The sequence below is a fragment of the Brienomyrus brachyistius genome, chromosome 7, assembly GCF_023856365.1.
Source record: "Brienomyrus brachyistius isolate T26 chromosome 7, BBRACH_0.4, whole genome shotgun sequence".
Lineage (NCBI taxonomy): Eukaryota > Metazoa > Chordata > Actinopteri > Osteoglossiformes > Mormyridae > Brienomyrus > Brienomyrus brachyistius.
Window position 1 is genome coordinate 26,043,284 of NC_064539.1, and position 26,232 is coordinate 26,069,515.

The 26,232-nt window shown below is 40.4% G+C and overlaps 1 protein-coding gene across 1 annotated transcript; it reads right to left on the reverse strand.

Annotated features, from left to right (window-relative positions):
- Positions 1 to 499: 499 nt before the first annotated feature.
- LOC125746609 (myosin-IIIb) lies at positions 500 to 25,488 on the reverse strand. The gene is made up of 29 exons (XM_049020793.1): positions 24,905 to 25,488; positions 24,206 to 24,271; positions 23,693 to 23,823; positions 20,724 to 20,826; positions 20,206 to 20,308; positions 19,833 to 19,989; positions 18,612 to 18,714; positions 17,447 to 17,572; positions 14,008 to 14,116; positions 11,751 to 11,867; positions 11,556 to 11,656; positions 11,198 to 11,284; positions 10,849 to 10,914; positions 10,485 to 10,598; positions 9,775 to 9,886; positions 9,443 to 9,486; positions 9,210 to 9,275; positions 8,840 to 8,959; positions 8,132 to 8,217; positions 7,031 to 7,078; positions 6,169 to 6,216; positions 5,021 to 5,112; positions 4,343 to 4,489; positions 4,024 to 4,148; positions 3,311 to 3,507; positions 3,007 to 3,096; positions 2,652 to 2,817; positions 2,028 to 2,285; positions 500 to 933 (listed from the first exon to the last, which is right to left on the reverse strand). The coding sequence occupies exons 1-29, from the start codon at positions 25,004 to 25,006 to the stop codon at positions 868 to 870; spliced, it is 3,150 nt and encodes a 1,049-aa protein (XP_048876750.1). The 5' UTR covers positions 25,007 to 25,488; the 3' UTR covers positions 500 to 867.
- Between the last annotated feature and the right edge of the window lie 744 nt (positions 25,489 to 26,232).

Consider the following 26,232-nt stretch of genomic DNA (forward strand, 5'->3'; position numbering starts at 1 on the left):
GCCGGATAAGTGGCTTTACCGTGTACTCGGATGACAAGCTACGTTCTCCATTCTGTATATATGTGTGCATGTGTGTGTCTGAGTAGGGCTGAAAGGGATTAACCATGTTTAACCATTCAAAACAGTCATCAGACAAGATAGTCATCTGTTCACTGACAAGGAGTAGGTATACTTTAAGAGCCAACAGTTGAACAGTATTTACAAGTAAAAGTATTTTCTTGATTGTAGTTAATCCTGTGCATATAAATAGGAACTTTAATTTTTGTTATGTTTTTTTGTGCAAAAGGAACATAGTGTATTCATGCAATTCACCGTTTTCTTCAATGTGAGGATTAGAGTTTGCACCCCTCCCATATACTGCAGCATCACCCCCTTCTGAACAATAAAATGGTGCCTCCTTGTCCTGATCTTTGCCAAAAGTATGACAAATTACTCCATGGCTATTTTCTTCATCCCATGTTTAAAAAAAAAAAAAAAACAAAATATAACAAATTTCCCATTGTAATTGTTAAAACTTTAAAACTAAATTCTTTATTGGAAAATTTACAAATAGACTTTGTCATGTACAGCGATAAATTCATTAAAAATGTGTGATATTTCCAGAAACCGCTGGGTGTATAGAGACCTCCAGTTTCACAGTAAACACGGTAATAGGCAGTATTGGGGGAAGTATGACATTGTTTCCGTTACTAAAATTAAACTGGATGGTTTTGTTTGTGAGTGGTAAGATCCAATAACCTAAAAATTTACGAAGACCTAATGATACCGAATCATTTTCTCACAGCAGCAGTGATTATGGAGCAGGACTTAGTGGTGCTTCTGTTGTAAAGGTCAACACATGGTCAGAGGTCAGAGATCCGACAGTCACTATGGTTCTGTCGTGGAGTGTGAGGTGTGGCTGGAGCGAGCTTCATCCTGCCTGACTTGGAAGTGCTGGAAGTGGGGAAAACAGAAAGAAACTAATTAAGTAACATTCTGAGCTATACTATGCTGAGCTATACTATGCATTTTAGTACTCTGTGGATTTCACTGCTGATATTTATTCGGTTAATTCATCCAGGTTATACTGATCGACCAAAATAAGTGACGACTAAAAATAAACGTCTGAGGGACAGCTTGCAATAAGGCTTTTACTCATAAAAATAACCTGTGCAAAAACAAGCATGGAAGAAACTCGGTGACCAAATGACTAGGTACCCCAATGTAATACCAGGTCTCCAAAGCCACTTCAAATGTGGATGGGTTTTGCATTGGAGATGGTTTTCTGCACCTTTTGTCATTTTTGGTTTTTAGCAACAGAACTGCTGCAATAGGTTTTTTTTTTAAATCACTGTTCCCTATAACAGTGTTTCTCAACCCAGACAGTCCATGTTTTTGCTTCCTCTCCGCTACTAGCGCATGTGGACCAGGTATCCAATGTTCCCGATTGGCTGAGAGCTGGGAGGGAGCAAAAACGTGGACTGGGTGGGGTCCACGAGGACTGGGAAACACTGCTCTATAAACTGTTGAATCGATTTCAGGAAGGTGCCTGTTCCTGTGAAAAACTACTTAGACCACATGTGTGACCCTCCAGCACAAAACTATGGTAGTCGCATGGCTGTATTTTTAGATATTTTTTGAGGATTAAAAAACAGGCGGTACGGGCGGCGCGTACCCCCCCCTGCTGTGTTAGACAGCACGTGTCGCTAAACTCGGGGGTCACATTCCTTCATAATAAATGTGACCCTCCAGCAGAAATTAGAAATTAGGATCATGATATCAAATGAAAGCACAAAAAAAATCCTCAAAAAATATCTAAAAATATGGCCATGCGACTTCCGTATGGTTTTGTGCTGGAGGGTCACATGTCTTGACCGATCTACTACTTAGCTGCACAGTAATTGAATGAACATCCTGACCCTGTAGTATATATTCAGTTGCAGACGTATGATTTACTGCTTGGAGAAGCAGACTGAGTATACATGACAATGTCACACACAGGTGTCTAGTTTTTCGTTCCACCTGTAATGGTTTTATGGGAGCTTCACCTGCTGAATTTCCTTCATTGCCAGTCTGATAGATGGGTACAGCCGGGGTAAGGTCCTTGTGTTGTGATCCCATGTGTTATGGGCATTTTCGAAGACTCCTCGATCCACATTCCTTTTTGTTTCTGAGGGTTTGTGGGCTTCTGCTGGCATGATGCTCTGTTGCACATCCACGTGCAGCCGTTCAGAGCCCCCATCGTCCCAGGCATGTTGACCCTTGTCGGCCCTTAGTTCTTCATAATCTGGCTTCTGCTCGCACTTCTAGAATAGCAAAGATTTACACTGTTAGAAACAGCTCAGTCCATTTATGCCAAGCAAAGTTTTTGCTTTGAGGTAATGCCTAACATTTTAGAGATCAGTGGTCATTGTTGACATCGCAGTGCACGACGACGAAATGTGTCCTCTGCATTTAACCATTTGTGACAATGTGACATAGCAGGGGGCAGCTAATTCAGCACCCAGGGAACAGTGCCTGGGGTGGCGGTACCTCAGGTGGTGCCTTGCTGGTCGGGGATTTGAACCTGCAATCTTTAAATTACAAGTGCGCTTCCCCAACCATTAAGCAACCACTGCCCACGCGTGTGCCTTATGCTGACCTGAAGTTATTTTTTTAATGAGAGCACTTACCTGTCCACAGGGAATGGTCAGAATCTCCATGAAGGGCTTGATGCCATTACAGGTGTGGTAGTCGACCAGGTCAGGCAGTGATGCGTGAGCTCGGTCTTCCCCGACGATGATATACTTCCCGTTACTCTGCATCTCAATCATGTAGTGACGGCAGCGCTCCTTACTCCTTTATAACAGAACACAACCCATGAATGCAGATGGAACTCAATCTAAGTGGTTTTGGCACACGGTCCTGGAAATGTGGACCATCTGGGGGTTTCCAAGGACGAGTCTGAGAAACCCTGATCCAATATAAATCACAAGGTCATGAAGGATTTCAGGCAGGACGTTTTGCCCGCAGGCTGCTTTGTGATACCTGTACGTTAATGTGTAGCCCTTTCGACTCTGTCCAAGCCTGATCAAAAAGCAGCCAATAGGTTTGTCTGCCATCAAATCCTCAGCTTGTCTACAGAAGAAAAAAGCAGGGATTACATTTTCTTGTCATAAATATGTTGTCTTGCAGATAAGGTTTGTGGCATCATACTCATCGAGTTTCTTCAAGCACATCAATGTATCTATATTATTTCCTTTCATTTAAACAAAAGGCCTCATCTCATTGTATTTAGGTTAACTGGCATCATCAGCCATGGCGGCCGCCTGTCATAGTCATCAAATCGTACCTCCGCGTGATCACACCATGGAACCAGCAAGGGAATTCCCCGTTCACCACCACCTTCCTCGCCTGTGTTTCCGTAAACCAGCGGATTGTGTTGCATCTCCTGCTGAACGTCTTCCCGGTGACCTCATCCTCTCCTGGTGCCCCCGGCAGGGAGGCGGAGTCACCACTCATATTCTGGTTGTCATCATGGCGGGTGGCCTGAGAATGACAAAGGTCCTAAATTGGACCTTGCTACTGTACCCAGAGTAAAGGTACTTGTTACCATCTTACCACTGATCTCTAAACCTACCTACAAGCTAACTATAAAACTTCATGCTATGCAACTTCGCTAAGATAAGAAAGAGTCAATCTATCCTCTCTAAGTGCAATGGTGATTGTTGGGGTAACATTAACATCTATAGCTTCAGAATAAGATGAGTCAGCAGTGGTAGTTTTGAAAAACACCCGATTGGCATTCAAGAGAGATCTTCCTGACACATATACCTGGGCGGAGACACGGGGGCAGACCTAGGACATGCGAGAAGGAATTCTACCTTCTAGCTGACATGAAAATGTCTGGGAATCCCTCAGAATGCTTGGAACCTCAGAGAGGTTTGGTCTAGCCTGCTTGGCTTGCTGCCACTACAGTCCATAGTGGAAGTGGTACAAAGATACAACATCTGTTGTGAAAATAACTACACGAATAAAAGTAGGGAAAAAAAATTAATACAAAACCTGAAAGAGTTTGCTACGAGGGCGGGGTACAGGAGTGGGTTGGGGTGGATTCAGGCTCCCCACCAGTTGTGGTTTAGGTTGAGGTTTCTTCTTCCTTGGCAGTGGTACAGGTGGATGTATTGGCCCTGGACAGCAAGGCACCGGATCGCAACATCAACATTATTTCAGCACGAGACGGGTCACATAAAAGACACCACTTAGGGAACTCTTGTAAATTTAGTATAACATGAACTCCAATGCTGAAAAGCTGAGCTCAGGGTAAGGCAGCAGAACCTTGTAGAGCAACGTGTAGATACGGAAAGCAAGTATAACTTCTCACTCTTATTCTCTTGCTCCATGTCCAACTGCCTCTTCCTTTCCTCCTCCAGCTGACGCTGAATCGCTTCTTCCTGCTCTCTCCGTCTCCGCTCACGAAGCTCTGCTAGCCGAACTAAATATTTCCGTCTACAGCTGACTGCCCGGTAGTCTGCAAACATATACTTCCTGTAAACATTATGGCCAACACTGATCAGTCATTACACCAACAGAGCATATTTAATAGTTTGTCACAGTAATCAAGGAAAAATCTTACTCTGCATGTCCAGCCAGCCAATGGTAAACATTAAACACAAAACACAAGTCCAAATTAATGCTCCAATAGGACAATAAATACAAGTACAGTTATGACAATGTAAAAATGCTGTGCAATATGTAAACATTATATACTGATCATCGGCACTGCGTGAGTCAGGAATGGGTCAGGATACCCCATGCTGTTATACAGGCTTATAGAGAGTATGGGATCAAGATGCACTGCATTGCTGTGTATGGCAGTCATACCACATACTGAGGACAGCAGTGAAACCTGTATTACCACTTCTTCTTGTCTTCATTGTCAATTAAACTGTTGCAAACATTTTTTAAATATTTTGTTTGATATGCTCTGCAAAAAGTTTGATAGGTTTCTTTTGTTGCTCGGTATATTAATAAGAGGAGGAACGAGCAGCTGGGCACTCACTCTTCTGGATTACAAGTGCTGCCCTGTCCAGTCTCTCCAGTGACCTGGCCAGCTCCTCCTGGTGCCAGTATTTAAAGAAGAGACGCAACGTCCTGTCAGGAGGAGTTGCGCAACAAAGCAAAATAGTTTTAGAGCAGACAGGATCAAACTATCAAAACTGGGCACCATCCGGAAACCTCACACAATAATGAACAATACAATGATGTGACTAATTGTGTCACTCATTACTGTTAACTTAAAACAAGCATCTACAGTATATTATCTGTGAATTCTGTATTGAAATCAAAACATTTAAACAATTTAGAATTTAATTAAAAAAAAATTTGATGCTTTTGGGCTTAGATCTTAATACTTTGAATCTGAAAAAGACCAAAAGTAAGGAGCATGTAAGTTAGGTTTGACCTACGGAAATACTAGTATCTTCGAGATAAGACTACACTCTATTGCTGGCTCCAATAAAGCGCACAACCAATGATTCATCTTTCAAGTGTGTATACAGTACTGAGTCATGGTGAGGGTGCAGCCCATCCCGGAAGCACAGGGCACAGAAACACCCTGAGCAGAATTCAGTCTATTTCAAGGTACACAGCACCCACACAAAGACATGCACACACACTCTCAGCAATCGAGAGATGAAAATTTCCATAATGTGATGTTCTTGGAGTGTGAAAGGACGCCCACAAAGCATAGGGAGAACCTGCAGACTTCTCTCTCTCCCCCCACTCTTCTTTTCACACACACACACACACACACACACACACACACACACACACACACACACACACACACACACACACACACCTTTGTGGGGACACTCCATTCATTTCTATGGGGAAAATTCTAATCCCAACAATAACAACCTTAACCCCGACCCAAACGTAACCATAAGTAACCAAAAATAAATAAATAAATACAGGACTTTTAGCTTTTTTAGTGTTTGATTACAGTCACAGATTTTTAAAAAATTAGATTTCATGTTGTGGGAACCAAAAAAAAATAGTAAAAATAACAGGTTCTTATCACACACATGCACGCACACACGCACAGAGCAGGGCTGGGATTCAGACGCCTGCAAGTCTGAGGCAAGGCAATAATATCATCCACTGAGGCACCAGGCTGCCTGGATAAGGACATAAAGTACACCTTACCCACATTTCCAGTCACGGAGTTGTGTTCTATTAAGGATTTCCATACAGCTGAAACAGACATGAGGAATAGGACCAGCTATGAATATCAATATGACTTTGATGATATAGCTGGGTTCAGTTTGTAGAGCAGTTTTATTTTAATTTAGCCAGTTTTCTAAGTATATTTTAGTTAGTTAACTATAGTATACAACAGAGTGCACCTATGGCCAGTGTGACTAAAATGGTAAATGATTCCAAATTATATCACCGCTACAAGAATAACTGTATTATTTTTAAGTTAAAGTGGAAAAGTGAGCACACCTGTGATTTACAATTAAAGCCAATTTCATGACATAGGTTATGAAATGTCAGTTTTCACCTGGGTTGAGTCTAATGCAACATGCCTCCAGTTGACAAGGATTTGCCTGAACAATTAAGAAGCCAGATTCTCATAAGGATGAGAAAGGGAACAGAAGTATCTCCCCGTACTCAGACACTGACGCCATGCACAATTCACTGTTTGCTGGAGGTGATTCACAGTTTCAGGAAGCCTGGCAGAAGAGGATTCTGCAATGAACCCAAAAACACTGCTAAAAATTATACGAGTTTTTAAAAAGTGCAGATGACAAGAATCACCTGCACAGAATGGAAGCCAGTCTCTCCAAAAGATTCATCTACCTTTCATTAATGTTTAATTAGCCAAATATTTCTGTTTTTCAAGTTAATTGGTTTAATTATTATTGGGTTTTCTATTTTACCATTTTAGTGTTATTGGCCAGGGCTGTACTCAGCTTTGTTGTATACAGTGTTTAGTTAAAATTAACATGCCATAACCTACCGATAACATGTTGTAAGAATGGCTATAACAAATTTTAGTTTTTACCTTTCTTTGTTTAAAGGAAGATCTGGTTTAAACAGGAGAATCCTGTACCTGATTGAAAAGAATCTGGGTTAATATTACAGCTTAAATTGTGCAGAATGTCACGCTTAGAGCTTATTATACTATTCTCTGACTATAATAATAATATACTACAATACTATAATCATTTATGTGATATGTTATAGTCATGCACTTATTTTCACTCACTCACTCACATCTTGTGCGTGACATAGGTACACAATACGCTATTGGCACACGGCTTGGGTATATGATACACAATTGGCATGCGGTACAGGTATGCGGTACATTATTGGTGTGCGGCTTGGGAATACAATACACCATCTGCGCATGGTTCAGGTACATCATACACCATCAGTGGGCACCAAAACTCCATTCCTGGGGTGCCGGAACCCTGTGTAACTTACCCCTTCCCTGTTCCACCATAAATGATTCTGCTCAAGAGCTGTATGATAATAAGTACAAGCAGTTGAATCAGGTGTGTTAAAGGTGGGGAAACCCAAAAATGTGCAGGGATCCAGCCCCCCAGGACTGGAGTCAGACACCATTGGTGAATGACTCAGGTATATGGGTGCACTATCAGTGGGCGGTTTGGGTATATGAGGCACCATTGGTGAATGACTCAGGTATATGGGTGCACTATCAGTGGGCGGTTTGGGTATATGATGCACCATTGGTGAATGACTCAGGTATATGGGTGCACTATCAGTGGGCGGTTTGGGTATATGATGCACCATTGGTGAATGACTCGGGTATATGGGTGCACTATCAGTGGGCGGTTTGGGTATATGATGCACCATTGGTGAATGACTCAGGTATATGGGTGCACTATCAGTGGGCGGTTTGGGTATATGATGCACCATTGGTGAATGACTCAGGTATATGGGTGCACTATCAGTGGGCGGTTTGGGTATATGATGCACCATTGGTGAATGACTCAGGTATATGGGTGCACTATCAGTGGGCGGTTTGGGTATATGATGCACCATTGGTGAATGACTCAGGTATATGGGTGCACTATCAGTGGGCGGTTTGGGTATATGATGCACCATTGGTGTGCTCACCAGATGAATGGAAGACACTTACTTCTGTGCGAACTCTTCAAAAGAGGGACGCCAAGAGAAACCATCTCTGCGTATCCGAATCGTCTCCAGAAGGCCATTGTACCTGAGCTTCATGGATGAAGAAGTTAATAGAATTACACAGAATGCGGTGGTTAAACTGCAACACAAATACTACATATTACCAACAATGCTGCCTGTCACTCCCCCAGTTAATCCAAAATTGCTAGAGCTGCACTGATATTAAAAACTACGTGACATTAATGCTAATCAAATATCTATAAATAAGCAATTCAAACCTCAAAAAAATTTTATTCAAAACCTCTGTAATTAATTCATTTGTAACACTGCTAAATATTTTCCCCATTGCATTGCCAAGGTGTTCACAGCAACAGCAACTCATTATAAACTCATTGACGGTTTCGTATATAAACATCTTTGTTCAGTACAATGTGTGTTTTTGCATATACTGTATAGCTGTGATGTTCTTAATGAGGATCTAACAGGGATAACCCAGTAATCCCAGCAGTCAGCGCTACAGGTCACCCTCTAGTATAACGACCCATTCAGTATAAGAATATACCTATGTCTGCACAATCAGCTCCACCATTCATATCATGTTTGATATGCAACAGCGATGGTGTTTGACAGCCAAGTCAGAATGGTTACTCAGTTACTAAGTCAGAATGGTTACAGCAACTCAGGACTTAAGGCGGCATCAGACTTGTCTTACTTGGTCCATCATTATTTTGTCGTCCACCTGGTCAGGTTGTTTCTTGGAGTTGGGTTTGATGCAGCGTACAAAATGAGGATTGGCAGAAAACATCTTCTCCATTAGAACAGCAAGAGAATGCTGCAAATGGTTAATGGTGATTAGTGCCATAACTCACTACAAATGAATAATAATTAAAAATTTCATTTGTCAAAGATTCACCACAAATGTATTACTTGTTACTTGGAATTGAGGCAAAAAGTGACTGAATTAATTAACAATTATACTCGGCTTCAATAAACAGGGATCCTGTTTCTGGAGATCTATGCAACATCTAGGATTTAAGAAAAAAAAATTATAAAGACGAAATATAAAAATAATAGATTCTTACCCTAAATTTCGCACCAACAGACTGTTTCCTGGTTGAGTTGAAGTTGTCCTCAGAATTTTGTAAAAGCTAATGAAGATAAATTATAATCATAAGCGTTTAAGAAAATTGTGGAGCAGAAATCGCGTTGAATTTTAAACCCAATTCGCCACCATTGGATACTTCTTTCCTTTTCATAAGATTAGACCACAAAGGTTGGCATCAGTCTTATACAAAACACACATGGGCAGCCGTACCTTTGCTTTCCGTGGCATGAAAGTCCCCGTTCTGGATATAGTGGCTGGAACACACAGATCAGAACAGATCAGTTTTTCCAATATATCCGCTTTCTATCACATGTAACGTACGTAGGTGGCATCCTTCACGTGTTCTATATGTCCTGTGCATACATACCAGAGATGTAGATGTTCATATGCAAGGCTCACAGCTTTATTGCATTATTACTCTGCACGATTTAAACAGACGCTGCATGCTTTGTACATCAGCGTGTGTAACCTAGCACTTCTAAATTACACTATGTCTAAATATAGACATGTTTAGCTATAATGAGATCCCTCATTGTTGCTACCTGTGAAGAGAACACTGAGAAGAGGGGTCACACTGTTGATGAACAGGTCGCGGATGCTACCGGGGATGGTGTCTCTGTTCTTCTCCAGGAATCCATTTCCATTATACTGCACCTAGAGAGCAGCACACAGCAAAAACGACTTGCCAACGCGGCATCTCCGATAGCAACACTTAAGGGATACTTATAGTGCGTCTTCAAATTCTGAACTAATCTATACAAGTCTGAATCGAATCGTTCTTTACCAGTAGACTCTGCGGTCATATTTTAATTTCCTTTTTTGTAATTATTTAGTCATACATCCAGACATCCATTTCCTGTACCCACTTTCAGGGTTGTGGGGTGGTCCCAAGGCCCATCCCAGATGCTATGAGTGCAAGGCAGGGGATTACCCCAGAGGAAACCCCACAATGACACACGTAGGACATGCAAGCTCCGCCCACCACCGGCCCATTACTTGATGACTGAAAAGTACTTATTCCGATGATTCATCCTTCTATTCATCCAATATTTTGTCAAAGAGAGTCTATCCCAGGCAGCACAAGGCAGAGACACCCTGCATGGAGATCAGTTCTCTCAATCTCTTTAAATCCATTTTTTGTTGTCATTCATTAATTATGGATGCATGGTAAGGACACGGGTATCTCAGGTATCACGTTCTTTTTCTGTGCCGTTTCTGATTTGCTACTAAAGCCCGTCTCCCTCAGCCTCACCTTTCCGGCATAATGAACAACTGTAAAGACTGGATGGCGGCTCCTGGCAATCTCAAAGTGGGGGTTGCCCTTGAATTTGCTGTTCAGCTTATCAACAAAATCTCTGTCAGTGGCCTGAATCAAGCGCAAAAAAATAAATAAAAAACACTTGGAATCAAGCAACCTGAATAGAATTTTATTACACATTACCAAACACTGTGTGGAAATTAGGGCAAATACTCCATCCCAATTATATACAAACACCTTGTTTGAAAAAAGGGTATAGGGTCAACTGGAATGCCTACACAAATACCATTTTTTTACTACAACAACAATAAAAAAAATCTGCCAGATCATTGTACGACTTGTAGCGACTTCAACATACCTGGGGAAATGCACTCTGCTCATCAAGGAGGGAGAAGATGCCAATGGGCTTGCTGAGAAAGAGGTCCTGCCAGGAAGCCACCAGAGAAGGATGTTAGATTGGTTAACTGATTGGGTGAAAACATTCACCCGCAAACTAAATGGTTTTTTGGAAACAGCTGAAAGCTGAACTGTTCTTTGCATCCTAGCCAACTGTACCACATGCTTGTTCAGAAATGTTCCTTTCTGGTATTTGTGACAGAGCTCAGTGAGACCTACCTGCCATCGGGTAAGCAAAGGAAGAGTCAGAGAAGAAGAAAAAGCAGAGACCAGCGGAGAGTCGTAGCTTGTGATGATCACGCTGCCCTCACCAGAATGGGTTTGTTGTCTTTGAAGGTTATCGCCTCCCATGTTATTCCCTCCTCTGTATATTCTTTCTGCTCCATTAAGAAGATGTGCTGTGGGCAACAACATTGTCGACAGACACCTGAAACCATTCAGTCGCCACAAAACACACGACGACCGCCGCAGACGCTACACAGTTATCACTTCCGCCAAAATCTGCTCGCATAAAAATGACGCATTTTCTATTCCTCGAAATCACTTTAATATTTGTTGCAGGCATGTTTGATTCTCACGGCAAATTACGAAACAAAATATTTGTTAAAATTTGAAGATTCCTGAAAATTAACATTTAAACATTTAACGACAAAATGTGGACAGACTTACGTGGTTAAAAAAATACTGCAGTTGTTCATTGGCAAGATTGATGCAGAGCTGCTCATACCGGTTAACGGTGAAGTTTTCAAAACCAAAAATGTCCAGAATTCCTGCATTCACACAACACATGAAACGATAAATGCAGATACCATGTCTGAGAATCAGCGTTCTACAATCAAGTACCCTGAAATTTCTTTAACAAACCTATTTCTTTGAGGTCCACATCAACAGCCACGTTAGGTGCTAGCAACACATTGATTTTGCTAACAATCCAGCCAAAGATTCTACCATATACAACTTTGGCAATGGAGTCTCTAGCATCTGAAGAAAAAGAGAAACAAGATTTTTAGTGGGCAGTAAGTACAAGAGAGCATATCTGGCTATTTCAGTTGAAATATTTAATTTAAAGAGCTTCAAGGTACACACTCCGGCAGGCTTTTAGGTTACCGACTGCAGTACTTCTAGGCCATTGCCTACATTAGCAAATTGATCGACAATAAAAAGGTTCTTGGATGTTTATTGGCAGGTTTGGCAGCAGGGGGTGACAAAGGCTGATCATGGAAATCAATTTAAAATAGAAACGGGGCTGTCGGAAACGACTACAATGTATTTCCCAGACAGCCCCTTCACCTGCTCCGCACATCCAATCCATACTCGTCCCACATTCATCAACCTGTACAAATTGTAGAAGTAATGGATGGATCAACTGGAAATGTGAAAAGTTAACAGATGTATTTTTACCCAAATGCTCCAAGTCCCTGTTGTGAAACTACATTTATTCATTTATTCCACATTCCACTTAATGACAATTTGCAGAATCTTTCCCCACAAATTAGTTGATTACTTGTATTCCTTTGTGTATGTTTAAATGTCCAAGTCTGAAAATGCCATGCATACTATTATAATTTTTCATATGTTCAAATACTTATATTCTATTTATTTCTCATTTGTACTGTTTTTCAATTCAATTATATATGTGCAGTGCATCATCACAGAGCAAGGCCCATAAAGACATGGTTGGGTGAGTTTGGTGTGGAAGAACGTGACTGGCCCACACAGACGCCTGACCTCAGCCCCATCAAACACCTTTGACATGAACTAGAATCAGGACTTTACATCCGGCCTCAGTGCCTGACCTGACCTTCTGGGTGAATGGGCAAGAATTCCCACAGACACACTCCAAAACCTTGTGGAAAGCCTTCCCAGAAGACTGGCACCTATTATAGTGGCAAAGAGGGGACCAACTCCATATTCATGCCTATGGATTTAGGATTGGACGTCATAAAAGTTGCCCCAATACTTTTGTCTAGATACTATTTACACGAAGCCCTGTAGGGGGCACGGATAGTGTACTTTTAATTAATTTACATTTAACTGACACTTTTACCCAAAAGGACTTGCAGTTAAAGGGAAGGGCTACATTTTCTGTGTGCTCCTGGGATTTGATTAAGCTCAACAAGCTCTCCATTGTTAGCACAATGCAGTCTTGTGAGCTAAAAGACCGCCGATGATGCAATATTAAGTGGTGCGTTTAACATGCCCATGAAATACAATATCGAGCTTATGATCGCACTCACGATTTTATTTTTCGATGCGGGGCAAACAAGAAATTAATGTTTTGGTTCAACTGTGCAGTAAAGCCATTTATTCAGTCACCCTGGTGTACTTTGTGTGACACTTCTTAATGTCGCGCCTGTTCTTTCACATGGCACCACTGAGAAATGGACTGAATTAGGCCAATACAAATAAAAGGTTCCATTTTTGCTACCGACATCAGAAGTGAAACGTCTTGGAGAAACAGTGGCTGCTCACTTTTAACCTAGAAAATGACCACAAATTCATATGTGACCCGTCACCACGAAATGAGTCTCAAGTCGCACTGGTGGAACTGCACCCATGAGACTCATTTCGTGGTGATGGGTCACATATGATCTTGGCTGAATACCTACAGCAGCATAGAGTGGCTGTCATGTGGGAAGTGGGGGCAGTTCTTCCATGACAAGACGTTTGCCCCCCCCCTCCCAAATACATAGTATATATGGGTCTAAAATAATTATACCTGGGCACATAATCGGGAACATAAAATTAAGCAAATTTTCTAGTTGGACTCCTAAGGCCAGGAGAGGAGTCACTTGAAAGCTGCTTGAAGCTAGACTTGGGCGGTATTTAAATGTGTCAGACCATCATGTCATTCAGACATTATACCTCAACTAACACAATTTTTGATGACAGTATCAAAAGCATTTCCAGTACTCAGAAATCTTGCCTATAGAATTTGGTGAGGGGGGGGGGGGGGCAGGGGTTTGTCCACCACAATACAATTTGCAGTGGAGGGTCATCTGACAGCTCCGTAGTTATATAGCATGCAAAGCCAAAGATTGCAGCCATAAACAGCAGTAATGGCAGCATTGGCAGGTGTGTTAGCACAAGGGCACCAGCAGCTTTGCCTGTTCCTGCTCACCCTCAGCCTGCTGTTGGTTGTGGAAGCGGCATATAGCTTCTCCACGGGTCACTGACATGGTACAGATCAAACTCCTCAACAGCTCCTCTTCCTTGACACCAAACTGACCCTGAATACAAAGAAACAAGCACTGGCTCATTTGCTGATATACATGAAATGAATATACATTTACATATATAATTATTCAATGTGACCCTCAATTAAAGTCAGTCGGCAAGTTTTTTTGCAAAAATAACTAGAAAAATTATGGCATCTCCACAGCCTACATTGAGCCATACAGTTTATCAGTATGATTCACGTGGCCCAACCCCAAGTCCAATTGTAGTTGTTCTATTCTGAGTAATAATTCACATGTTTACAGTCCATATAAAGTGGTCAAGGATTTCCCATTGCTGCCAGGTCCTAGTCTGGGAAAATATATGGCAGGAAGTCAGAGGTTAATGTGTGACAGGAAATAGTGCAGGAAAACAAAAGCCTTTATGAAAGACTTTGGCTTGATTAGAGAAGGATTTTGACAATCCATATACATGCAACTTTTCAGGTACTGCGACAGCCTATTAAAACTTCCCTCATCTCCTAAACTCCATTATAACATAATAGGTCCAGTGCTGATCAGGGTTTTTTGTTCCATGCAGTACTTGGCAAGTCATTGACTGGTCAAATAAATAAATAACCAAAAACAAACAAACAAACGAGGGCAATTCTATACAAACATCAACCTTAGAATAGAAAAATTAGTTCACTTGTGCCCATATTTTGTTTCTATAATCTGTGGAGGACTGGTCATATCTATAATATAAAATGTCACATCTGTAATGCCAGTTTCTCTCTTAGTATTTTTTTCCCAAAAACCACAGATATTTTCAGAGCTGTACTTTTCTTTTCATTCAGTCTCTTTCATGTGACACATATAATGCTTTCTAGAACTGTAGAAAACATGTAGTCTCCCATACAAATATATCCATTTGATGTCGCAGACATAACACTGATAAAATGACACGCATTTCTAACATTCAAATAAATATAAGAATGTTGTGAATGTGTCGATGTCGTGCCCCCGTTGCAATAAATCTAAACAACCACCCCAAACAACCCATTGGTCGATGGAAATTTTAAATATCTCTGCTTAATGACCCAGACTTCAACGCATTCTTCATAAAAGAGTGGACATCCTTCATGGAAGCAAACATCTCATCCGCATTACTCCGGGAAACAGCGAAAGCAGGGCTGAGATGAAAGATCATATTTTGATCATGCAAAAAAAAAAGCAGGAACAGTAACTTGAATAAAATCTCCAACAAAGAATCAAAGACTTGAATGACATTAATGCTAAAAATCCCAGAGAGCTAGTTGAAAAGGAACTGACAGACACCAAATCACAACTTCACAATATTATAAATTAAAAAAAAACCATTTCAAATTCAGGTTTAGACATGAACATTTTGAATACAAAAATCAGGAAAATATTTGCCCAACCAACTCAAACAAAATAAAGAAAAAAATCTGTTATACCAGCATTGTCTGGACAGACCATATATTCACCCAAAGAAATAAACGATGTATTTCAGGAATTTTACAGATTATACACCCTTGATAAACAGCAAAAGTCAGTCAAATATCACCTCCTTCCTCAATACCATAGATTTACCTGAACTTAATAAAGACCAAGTAGATGAATTGGACAAACCACTAACAAAGGAACTCCATACTGCACTCAATAAAATGGCAAATAATAAAGCTCCAGGAGCTGATGGCCTTCCTGCCGAGTTCCACAAACACTGCTGGAATAAATAACCTTACCACTACTTTTCAGAATGGCACGATTCCAAAATCCCCCCACACATGAATCCAGCAGTCATCACACTACGAATAAAACAAGACCCATCCCTTTGCTCCAGTTACTGCCCTATATCACTCATTCGCCACCCGACTTGAAACAGTAAACACATCATTAATACATCCAGATCAAACCAGGTTCATCAAAGGTAAACACTCATCAAATAATATGCACAGATTGTTTAATTTAATCCGTGTCTCAAAACAAAGCAAATTGGAAACAATAATTGTATCCCTAGATGAAGAAAAGGCATTCGATAAATTAAACAATCTTTGCATAAAAATGTCTTAGATTTGGTTTCGGAAAGACATTTATTCACTGGATAAGAATATTGTGGAGTTCACCATTGGCCAGAGTGTTTACCCTACATTACAGAGGTTCACACTGGAAAGGGGAACCAGGCAAGAATGTCCACTCTCCCCATCACTTTTCACCCAGTTCATCGAACCTCTTGCCACTGCAATACGTCAAAACAATACTATCAGAGGAATCCAAATCCTCAATACTCACAAGATTAACCTCTGCACAGATGATGTACTCCTCTATCTGCAGTTTAGCTCATTCTCCGAAGTCTCTGAATGCTCCATAAATTGGACAAACTCCACAATACTACCCCATACAGTACATGGTGAGCACTGGAATGCTGCAGCTCAAAACTCACCTGTCCGCATTCCCACTGGCAACGTCAAGTACCTCGGCATAAACATCTCTGCCAGCCTCCCAGAATTATTCCCCCTGAATTTCATCCCATTATTTAAAAAACTGAAAATGATTTAAACCGATGGATAAACCTACACCTCCCATTACTCGGTAGAACAGCAACTGTAAAAATAATAACCCCACTAATCGAAGATGCGAAACCCATACCGGTTGCCTTAGCTACTGCCAATAAAACTATCCCGTTAAACTGGAAAACCAAACACACAGTAAATATAACACAATGGTCAAACCTACTTAAAGAACACATATCCATGGAACTTATTACCCTATAGCACCAAAGCACAGAAAAGTATGGGGCTCAATTACTACTGCACTGGAAACTAAACCCACGGAATGACACACATAATTACACTCACACATGCACAGACACACACACTGACACTACAGCTCCCAGTGCAGTCATACCCCAATTGCTGCATCTCATAAGCTCTCACAACTTCACAGAAACCCCCAAAATCTCCCGGTGAGCGTCCGGCTTTGCGTCGTCCCGTCACGCCCTGTGTCTACGTCAATTGTCTACGTCAATCTGCTTGGTCTTGCAATGTCACGTCTTGTCTCGTCTGTTTTACCTGCCATGTGTTATTTGTCCAACTGTGTACCCTTATGTCACAATGGGGGATGGGCAGGGGTGGGCTGGTTTGGAGTGGCTTCACTTAATGTACTGATCTGTTGTTCAGCCAATTAAAAATAAAGTTGTCCTCCGAAATGGGGGTGGTGGGTCGGCATTAAAGAAAGAAAATCTGTCTATATTCACCCAAAGAGGTTATATGAAAAGATATGTGAGATGACCGATTGATGCTAAGCTTATCCATACACATGAGACCTACACTGCTCAATGAACTGCCCAATAAAAAAGGCAGGCAGCCCTGCACTGTTGCTCACCGCTGAGGCTTTCAGCCAACCCCGTGCACTTTCAGCCACTCTGAGCGCGTCACTTTCTGAGGGCTCAAACACGATGTTACCCAGGGACAAAATTCCAGCCAGCACAGTCATCATATCCACCTTCTCCTGCAGAGAATAATCAGATAGAAGGACAGGGGTCAGCACCGCAATGTCAGAATATCCCTGCTCCAAAAGTAATCTAGCAAAATAGAACAACTGTATTGTACCATTTAAACAGAATGAGAACTAAAAGGAAAAAGTTTAAAAGGCAGCACTGCCTCAAAAACATACTAAGCTAATATTCCGTGAGCTTTTAGTTAACATCGGAATGAATATGTTACTGGTTTCACAGTAAACCACGGTAAAATTCCCAACTGTTAGTATTACCTTTTCAAATTTTACTCCTCATTAAAACAGTGGCTGATTAATGCACTTTGAAAAACTCGAGTTAAATACTGTCCAGCATCAAGCAGTTATCCACAGCTGCATACAACAAAGGGCATTGATGACGCTCCCGAGATATTTATATGTAATGGTATTTTTAATGTAGTGATATTTCGTATTTCAGTGTGAGCATCCCCCGCGAGACGCTCATTCGTTCATCTCGTGATACTGTTTGCAGTACTCAGAGTACAGGTGTTTCTGATCGGTGATTTTGTTTGAATACTTTGGGGATGGATGTTAAAGGGATTTTAGGCACTTTTATTTAAATCCATAGGAGCTCATTGGTACTCAGAAGTGATTTTGATAATCTGTCCATCTTTGTTGTTGTTGTAACCCTTCTAATTTTCACACAGCAACTGTGAAGTACTCTTGGTTTACACCAAGCAAACTTTTTTGAAGCCTTGTCATGATTTGACATTACACTGCGAAAAACAGATTTTCATATTTGAACATTTGAGCGTGTAGTTAGCTACTTAATCTCTGTAGCTCGTAGTGTATCTAACTACTACATTAAAACAGTACCTTGGCTGTAGCTCAGCTATTTTTAATCATGAGTACTTTATAGCTTGAAAAGCCACCATTTAAAAGTAGGTTCTCCCACACAGCCGATAACCGTGATAAATTTTGGCCAAAGTAATCGTGATATAAAGTTAAAGCCGTTTCATCTCCAGCATGTTTACTTACATGCCGAATGAGTATTTCTGGAGGAATGAGAACTTACCCGTTCCTCAAATCCCACCATATCCATGGCATTGCACACCTCACTGTACTTAGTGCTCCACTGGCGGACCATTTCCTCTGCACCACACCCCCCACTGAGGTACCTGAAAGACAGACATTTACATCCATCGCCTCATAAAAACTGAACTACAATATGAATCCTAGATCCTCAAAGGCATCGGAAAACCGCATAAAGATGCATTGCAGATGCATTGTAAATGCCCTGAGTACTCTGCTTTCTGCCAGCAGTCCAAAATTAACTGTAATCAGACGCATGGACTGATCACAGTGCATGTGCCTGTGTGTGTGCACACTCAAGCGTGTAGGTGTAGCCCTGCCTAGTGCCCTATGCTCCCCGAGATAAAATGTCTATTTTTAATCCATTAGTTTATGAATATATTGAAGAAATATGCAACATACCGCATGTATTGCAATTTGGCATGATATACATTGCACAGTGATTCAGTTTCACAATCAAAGCCTGGGTGACATGCAATAAGACAAACCTCTGCAAACAGACGCATTTCTGCCGCAGATGTGGGGTATGCTTGACGAATATTATTGTACCAGAGGAATAAGTCACTTATTGTCCTTTTACAGAGACTATGTAATGGTCCAAAAATACCACATTAAAACATGCTTTATGAAAAATAACCAGGTGCTTAAGATAGACCACGGTGTGTCATGGTTAAACAGTGGAGAGCACTATTTACTGACAGAACTGTCCTCGGGTGATTCCACTTGGTATTCACACAGGAAACCTACTAACTGCCACAACAGCCTGCACAAACATCTGTCTCACATTGAAAGAGGAACTGAGTGTAGCAGACATTAAGTTACATTACATTCCTGCACTTATAAAATGCAAGAATGTCATTAATAATATAGTTATAATTATAGATAATAATCATTATTAATTACAATATGTCTCGTGGTTTAATGCATCATGTAGCTAATTTAAAAAATCTTCAATTTTCTGTTTTTTCTAAAGGCTGAAGACTTTTTAAAAACACAAGTTGTTCCTCTTGTTACTTTTCGTTTGCGTGTTCAATTTTCCAGTCTCTCCATTTTTAATCTATCTTCAAAATAAGATTCGCAAAACGAGCAGTTTATATACAAAAACCACCTGTAAGAGTCCCTGTAAGAAAGAGGCTTTCGAAGCCACTCCTCGCCGAGGAATGTTTCAGTGACGTAGAATCGGCAATGGTGGAGGGTGACAAACCTGTACTGCGAGGTCTCCAAAAGCCCATACATTTCCTTGTCCTCCTGGGAGATCCCAGCCAACATGTAGTAGAAGATGTGGAAGTTCTGCTCGCCTTCATCCTGGTGCACCACACGAGATTTTTCCAGGAGATACTCATTTATTTTGGCGCCTTTGACTGACAAATGGAACAAACAGGGTGAGACCAAAAGACAGACTCATGAACATAGCAGCAATTAGCCCTATTCTCTATTTTATTTTTTTTGTTTCCCCCTTTGACACCACAACAGCGTCTACTGTATGTTCTCTCGGTCCTCTACTAAGGTGTGAAGCCAGATTTGCAGGAAATGTCAAATGAGACAGAAGGGTTTTCATTTCCGAAACAGACACATACCTGAAGATTTCAGGAAGCGCAGCTGAATGTATTTCCCGAAACGACTGCTGTTATCATTCATGACCGTTTGAGAATTCCCAAAGGCCTCAAGCAGAGGGTTCACCTGGTGAGTGAAGCACATAGACAAACCACTGATTTACCTTGGAAACATTCAGTCACTTTCACCGTGGAAGAGTGAGCCACTTACAAAGGACAGACAGTAAATTTTATACCAAAATCTGAACATGGCGAAGATTAATCAGACATAAGGTAAGACATTTACTGCAGATAAAGATACCTCTCTCTCTTGTTTCATAACTCCTATTTTTGTATTTGCTTTGTGGAATTAAATGAGCTTGGCCAACCAAAACCACATTTACAGTTTATTTTAAACCCTAAAGGTTCCAGTAGGGCCACATGAATTGCATCTTGCAGGAAATAAAATAGGAAAATGTGATGGAACACCTACTTCACTGATTACTGCAAACAGAAATCGTCAATAACACTTTTCCTTTGGCTGACTGTGTCCCTGAACTCACCTGCAGTATCTGTTGCTCGAGTGCAGAGTTAGCTTTGCACAGGTCCATGATGTGTCTCAGGAGTAGCTTTGTGCTCTCAGTCTTCCCAGCACCACTTTCACCACTGTTCACAGAAATAATCATGAACATCCAACAGCCAGAAATAAGAGATATTTTCACTGAATAGAGTAACGTAAAAACTGCTTAGATTCAATATCAAGAACCCACGCATTTTTGATACATGAAACTACTGTACCTAAAAAGTACCTGTATATGATTCTAGTTCATAATTTCTTCAAAGTAACCATAAACTGCAATACGTGTCAGGAAACTAATAAACACAATTTAATATTCTTCCAAACCACTTTCAAAACTCAGCTAAAGCATGTATTCTGCATCATAACTGTAAATTGTATGGGACATTAAATAGTAAACGTTATGTACAAAATACACTAAAGCAAAACAATGATTTTCAAAACATCCATAAACAGACGGACTGCAGAAAGAAATTATATTTGTTAACCAAATGCAATGGAAAATTCAATCAAATTCTTACAACTTTATTTTATCTGCACAGCAAGCGATCATCTGCCACTGCACTGATTTGCATAAATGATGGGACTTGCAAATAATGGAATTTGCGGTATCAGATTCAGAAAACACTCCCCTTCCAAGAACACGGTTGTTTTTTTGGGTTAGGAGTGAATAAGAAAAAAACCAAAGAGAAAAAAAATGTAGGGTTTTATTAATCACAAACTAAGAAAACAACATGTTAGACTACCTTCATATAAACTATGTAAACAAAAATAAATAAATAAATAAAATGACTTTACTCTGCCGGATAATCAAAATGTTCCCAGATTGCTGACCTGAATGGTCCCAGGGGCTCAGCAATTTCAGACTTATTATCCATCTTGAGCTAATGAAATTAGCCAACCTTTTACCACAGGTACGATCTCTTGATCAAGATTGGACCAAAATAGTCACGTGACACACAGTTGGATGGTGCAACGTACAATATTTATAAAATATACAACTTGCCCTAACTTTAAATAGAATAATTGTTTAGTGATTTGCATGTGTCACAGTGTTAATTTTGAAATGAAAAATAAGCTTTCTAACATTACTATCATGATGAGGCTGCACTCTCAGCAGGGGGTTGGGGTGTGTGAGCAGGGCGGAGCAGCATATCATGGTTCCGGAGATTGCAAACAGATCTTGAACATTTGTATTGCAGTTTTAGTCTCAGAACCACTAGCAGCAAGTAAAGAAAACATTCATCCATCCATCTTCTGAAACCACTTATCCTGTACAGGGATGCAGAAGGTCTGGAGCTAATCACAGAGGCTATGGGCACAAGGCAAGGAAGAACCCAGGATGGGGTGCCGACCCATCGCAGGGCCCACTCACGCATCATTCATTGACCCACAAACACCTACGTGCAATTTGGGAACCACAATTAGCCTCAGCATGTTTTTGGACTGTGGGGGGGAAACCGGAGTACCCGGCGGAAACCCCACGACGACATGGGGAGAACATGCAAACTCCACACACATGTAACCCAGGCGGAGACTCGAACCCGGGACCCAGAGGTATGAGATGACAGTACCAACCACAGCACCACCGTGCCACCCCCATAAAGAAACCCTCTGACATCAAATAAGTCAAAACTTTATAAAATCTAGTCATGGTATCAAGTATGTCTAATGTTATCTCAATTACAAAGGCCGAAAGGCTTGAAACACTATTCTCTAGTCTCACAGATAAGCAATGTTGGGGAAATATATCGCCTTTCATTGCTATTGGAGTTCATCATGTTCTGTCACTGTTAACTGTTAACTCAGATGCTCTCTACAGTGGGTGTCGTGACACTGTTTCAACCAATTCGACAACCAGGAAACTGCAACCACAGTGACAGAACCTAATTTTTTTGCAGAGTCTTTCTGTTAAACTAACAGGTTAGGAACACAATGACAGATAGTATGCATGTGTGAAGCCCATTTCCTTCAATATGTCTAGGCCGCAGTGTACACAACAAGTCTGCATACAAAGAAAGGTTTTTTATTTTTTTTTTTTTTAAATGTTCCATAATATAAAATAGACGTTCTACTATGAAAAAATGCAAAAATAGCAGCATCATGTGAAATGGGATTCCAAGGATGTAGCTAAGCAGTTTTCTGTGTCAGGGTTCGTCGTATTATTCGTGTGAGCCAACGATCCCCAAACCACACAGCGTGGTAATGATGATATTCTCCAAAACTACCAAGCAAGTTCAAAAAGCTGAATCTCTTTAGCCTCGAGCAAAGGAGACCAAGGGGAGACGTGATCAGATATACAAGATTCTAACAGGTCTGGATGCTGTTCAGCCAAATGGCTATTTCAAGATTAGTGTAAATATTATAACTTGTTGGCCATAAATGGAAATTAGCGGGAAATTTTAAAATGAATTTGAGGAAGCACTTCTTTACACAGCGTGTAGTTAGAGTATGGAATAGTCTTCCTGCTAGTGTAGCGCAAGCTAAAACCCTGGGTTCCTTTAAATCGGAGCTAGATAAGATTTTAACCACTCTGAGGTATTAGTTAAGTTCTCCCCAAACTAGCTTGATGGGCCAAATGGCCTCCTCTCGTTTGTAAATTTCTTAAGTTCTTAAAAAAAATTCAAGGTCAATTTTCATAAACTACATCTATAGATGAAAAAAAAAATCAACCATTGATATTAGAATTAACAACAGTGTTAGTATTTTGTGTTGAATACCAACAACACAGTAAGCCCAAATGCAAGTTGAAAATGAGGATTTCAGACAGCATTAATAATAATAGTCGGTGAATATATATGCAAAATTGATTCACATCAAAACTCATGGGCAAACCCGAATACAACTATGGTTTATGTTATATTATAAAATAGAGCTATAGGGAAGGAAGAGTTGCATTTGTAGGATATAACAGGACACCGGACATGACATCCAGTAATCGTGTAGACTACCCACCTAATGACGATGCACTGGTTCCTGAATCCTGTTCCCAGTCGACCCAGCATAGACTGATATGCCTTGTCGGCCACCGCAAAAATATGGGGTGGCAGTGAGGATTTCTCGTGGCATTTATACCGCTCAGCTACCTGGGTACAACGAGTACATTGCAACGCTCATTACTTAATATCCAGAGATGTCACTGAAACTGACGAATGTACATTTTATTATCATTACTGATACTGTATTCCATCATGGGGATGTCAGTGGCTCAGTGGGTCAGGTTGCTGTGCCCGTGATAAGAATGTCACTGGTTCCAAGCCCAGGGTCAGTGGAATGATTTCACTATTGGGCCCCTGAGGGAGGCCCTTAAACCCCAATTGCTTTATTAACTCCCTGACCCCACCGTCTCTCGAAGAAAAAACGTAAATGAACGTAGCTCTGGTTAGAAGCATCTGCTGAATGAAACGCTAACATTTGAGGCTTCCTGAAAATGAATCATTTGCATACCTACCTCAAGGCCGCACTTACCTCTTTTTCATAGAGTGGCAGGTATTTAAAAGGATTTACTGATACCAGTATATCCCCAATATATGTCTGGAAGAGATTGATAGAGAATCGGCATCATAATACTGGACATAATCTTCAAATCAACTAAGTGCTACATCCAACTCATCTATATCTCCAACAGGCTGCATGCCCAAACATGAGGAGTATGGAACAACTTAAGTGCAGATCATGTTCACAATGCAGCAATGAAATCCAGAAGAACTTCAGACCAGTGTACAGTAAATAATATGGTAGATATTTTATTAAGGGCTAACCCTATAGAGACCATACATGTAAACTAACACTTTTTATAAACTAATTCCATTTATCGACTCAGAGAATCGCTGACTGATAGAATGACGTTTAATAATTAGGAGCTACATAAAAATATTTTAAAACACAGTATCCTTCTGTTGACGGTATGTCATATTCTAATTTAAACCTTAACAGTATGAACTCTCATTTAAAATATAGATGCGAAATACTATTTCTCAGTCAATACAAAGGAGTCGCGAGTCAAAACAGCACATACCGTGTATAAAAGAAGTTGAAGTGATATATTTGGACTAAAAATGATGCAATAAGTACTAATACACTTAAATCTAACTCAGAAAATTGTACTAGTTTTCCCAAAAACGGCAGAAGTCACAGTTAAAATAAAAACAAAAGAGGCGTACTTACGTATATGTGATTCTGGCTGAAACGTTGGCTTAAAGCCTCCAGCAAACTTTTCTCATCCAGATCTGATAACGCTGCCAAATCTTCCCGCAGTAAAATCTCCATTGTGTTAATAGTATGAAAGTATGGAAATCGGCTGAATACTCGTACAGGAGCCAATGTAGGCTTGTATTAGTTTCTAAATCGACGGTCTTTTTTAAGAAGATTCCAGGTGTTCCGTGACGATAATGGTCATGGTATCAGCTGACGTGCCGACTTCAGGCAGCGCTGCCACCTCACAGCGATCCCCCGAGCAATGGCACCTTCAGGCCGGCCTGCCTCTGCCCCCTCAAAGCTTAACTCCTTCACCGCCACTTCAAGTTTCAAGCATCTTTTTAGCTCTGCTTTCCGATATATCAAATGTTAAATTATTTAACCGACAATCATTATTTCCTATGAAACATAAGCAAAAGTTGATTTCCTATATATCATCATTAAATATTACTCATATATTTAATTATCGCTTGTTACCGTGAGCGTAGTTTCGTTTTGGGCGGTTAATGCACGGGTTAATGAAACTTAGTATAGTCTATGTCTTACGGCGTAGTAGAACAGGAAGTGGATCTTAAAACGGTTTAAATGATAAAACTTATTTAAACTCGCCCATTTTATTCGTGCCACAATAGTCAAACACGCTGATTTATAAAATAAAGTGCAGCTCATATGTGTTAACATGCAGGTTTTCCTTTTTAAATGGCCTGATGATTTTTAATTATAAACCATCGTAAAAGGGGCATTGGGGCATTTATAAGATTTTATTTAAAAAAATTCGGAATTTGGAGTAGGGAACCATATCACAGAGGTTGCAGAGCTGAAAAGCATGCTTAAAATATTATTACCAAGAGTCAGCATGTACATTCAGAAAATTAATGCAAGGCTAGATTTCTCTATTTTATTATATTTTATAGTTGTTCCACACCTGCAAAATCATTTGTAATAGAAAACAATATTTTTTTTAAAGTATAACTCGTGAAATTGCATAAATTAGTTCAATATTACTATATACCTAATGTATAGATCATTGCCATTGTAATAATTAAAATAAAATACGTAACTGAATTTACAAATACATTTGTCACAAAGCTTTTGTTCACTGGTGATATTGGCAAACTTAAGCTACATTTTAAAATTATATTTCTCCTTGGGTGGAGAAGTATCGTAGCGTAAGCTTCAAAACGAAGAAGGTCCGTATATATACTTGCTCATTTAATAAATTCCGAATTAATTTAGTTTCTTCTACAGGTTACTGATTTTATGGGATGTATGCTCTAGTTAACTGATTTCTTGTCAAA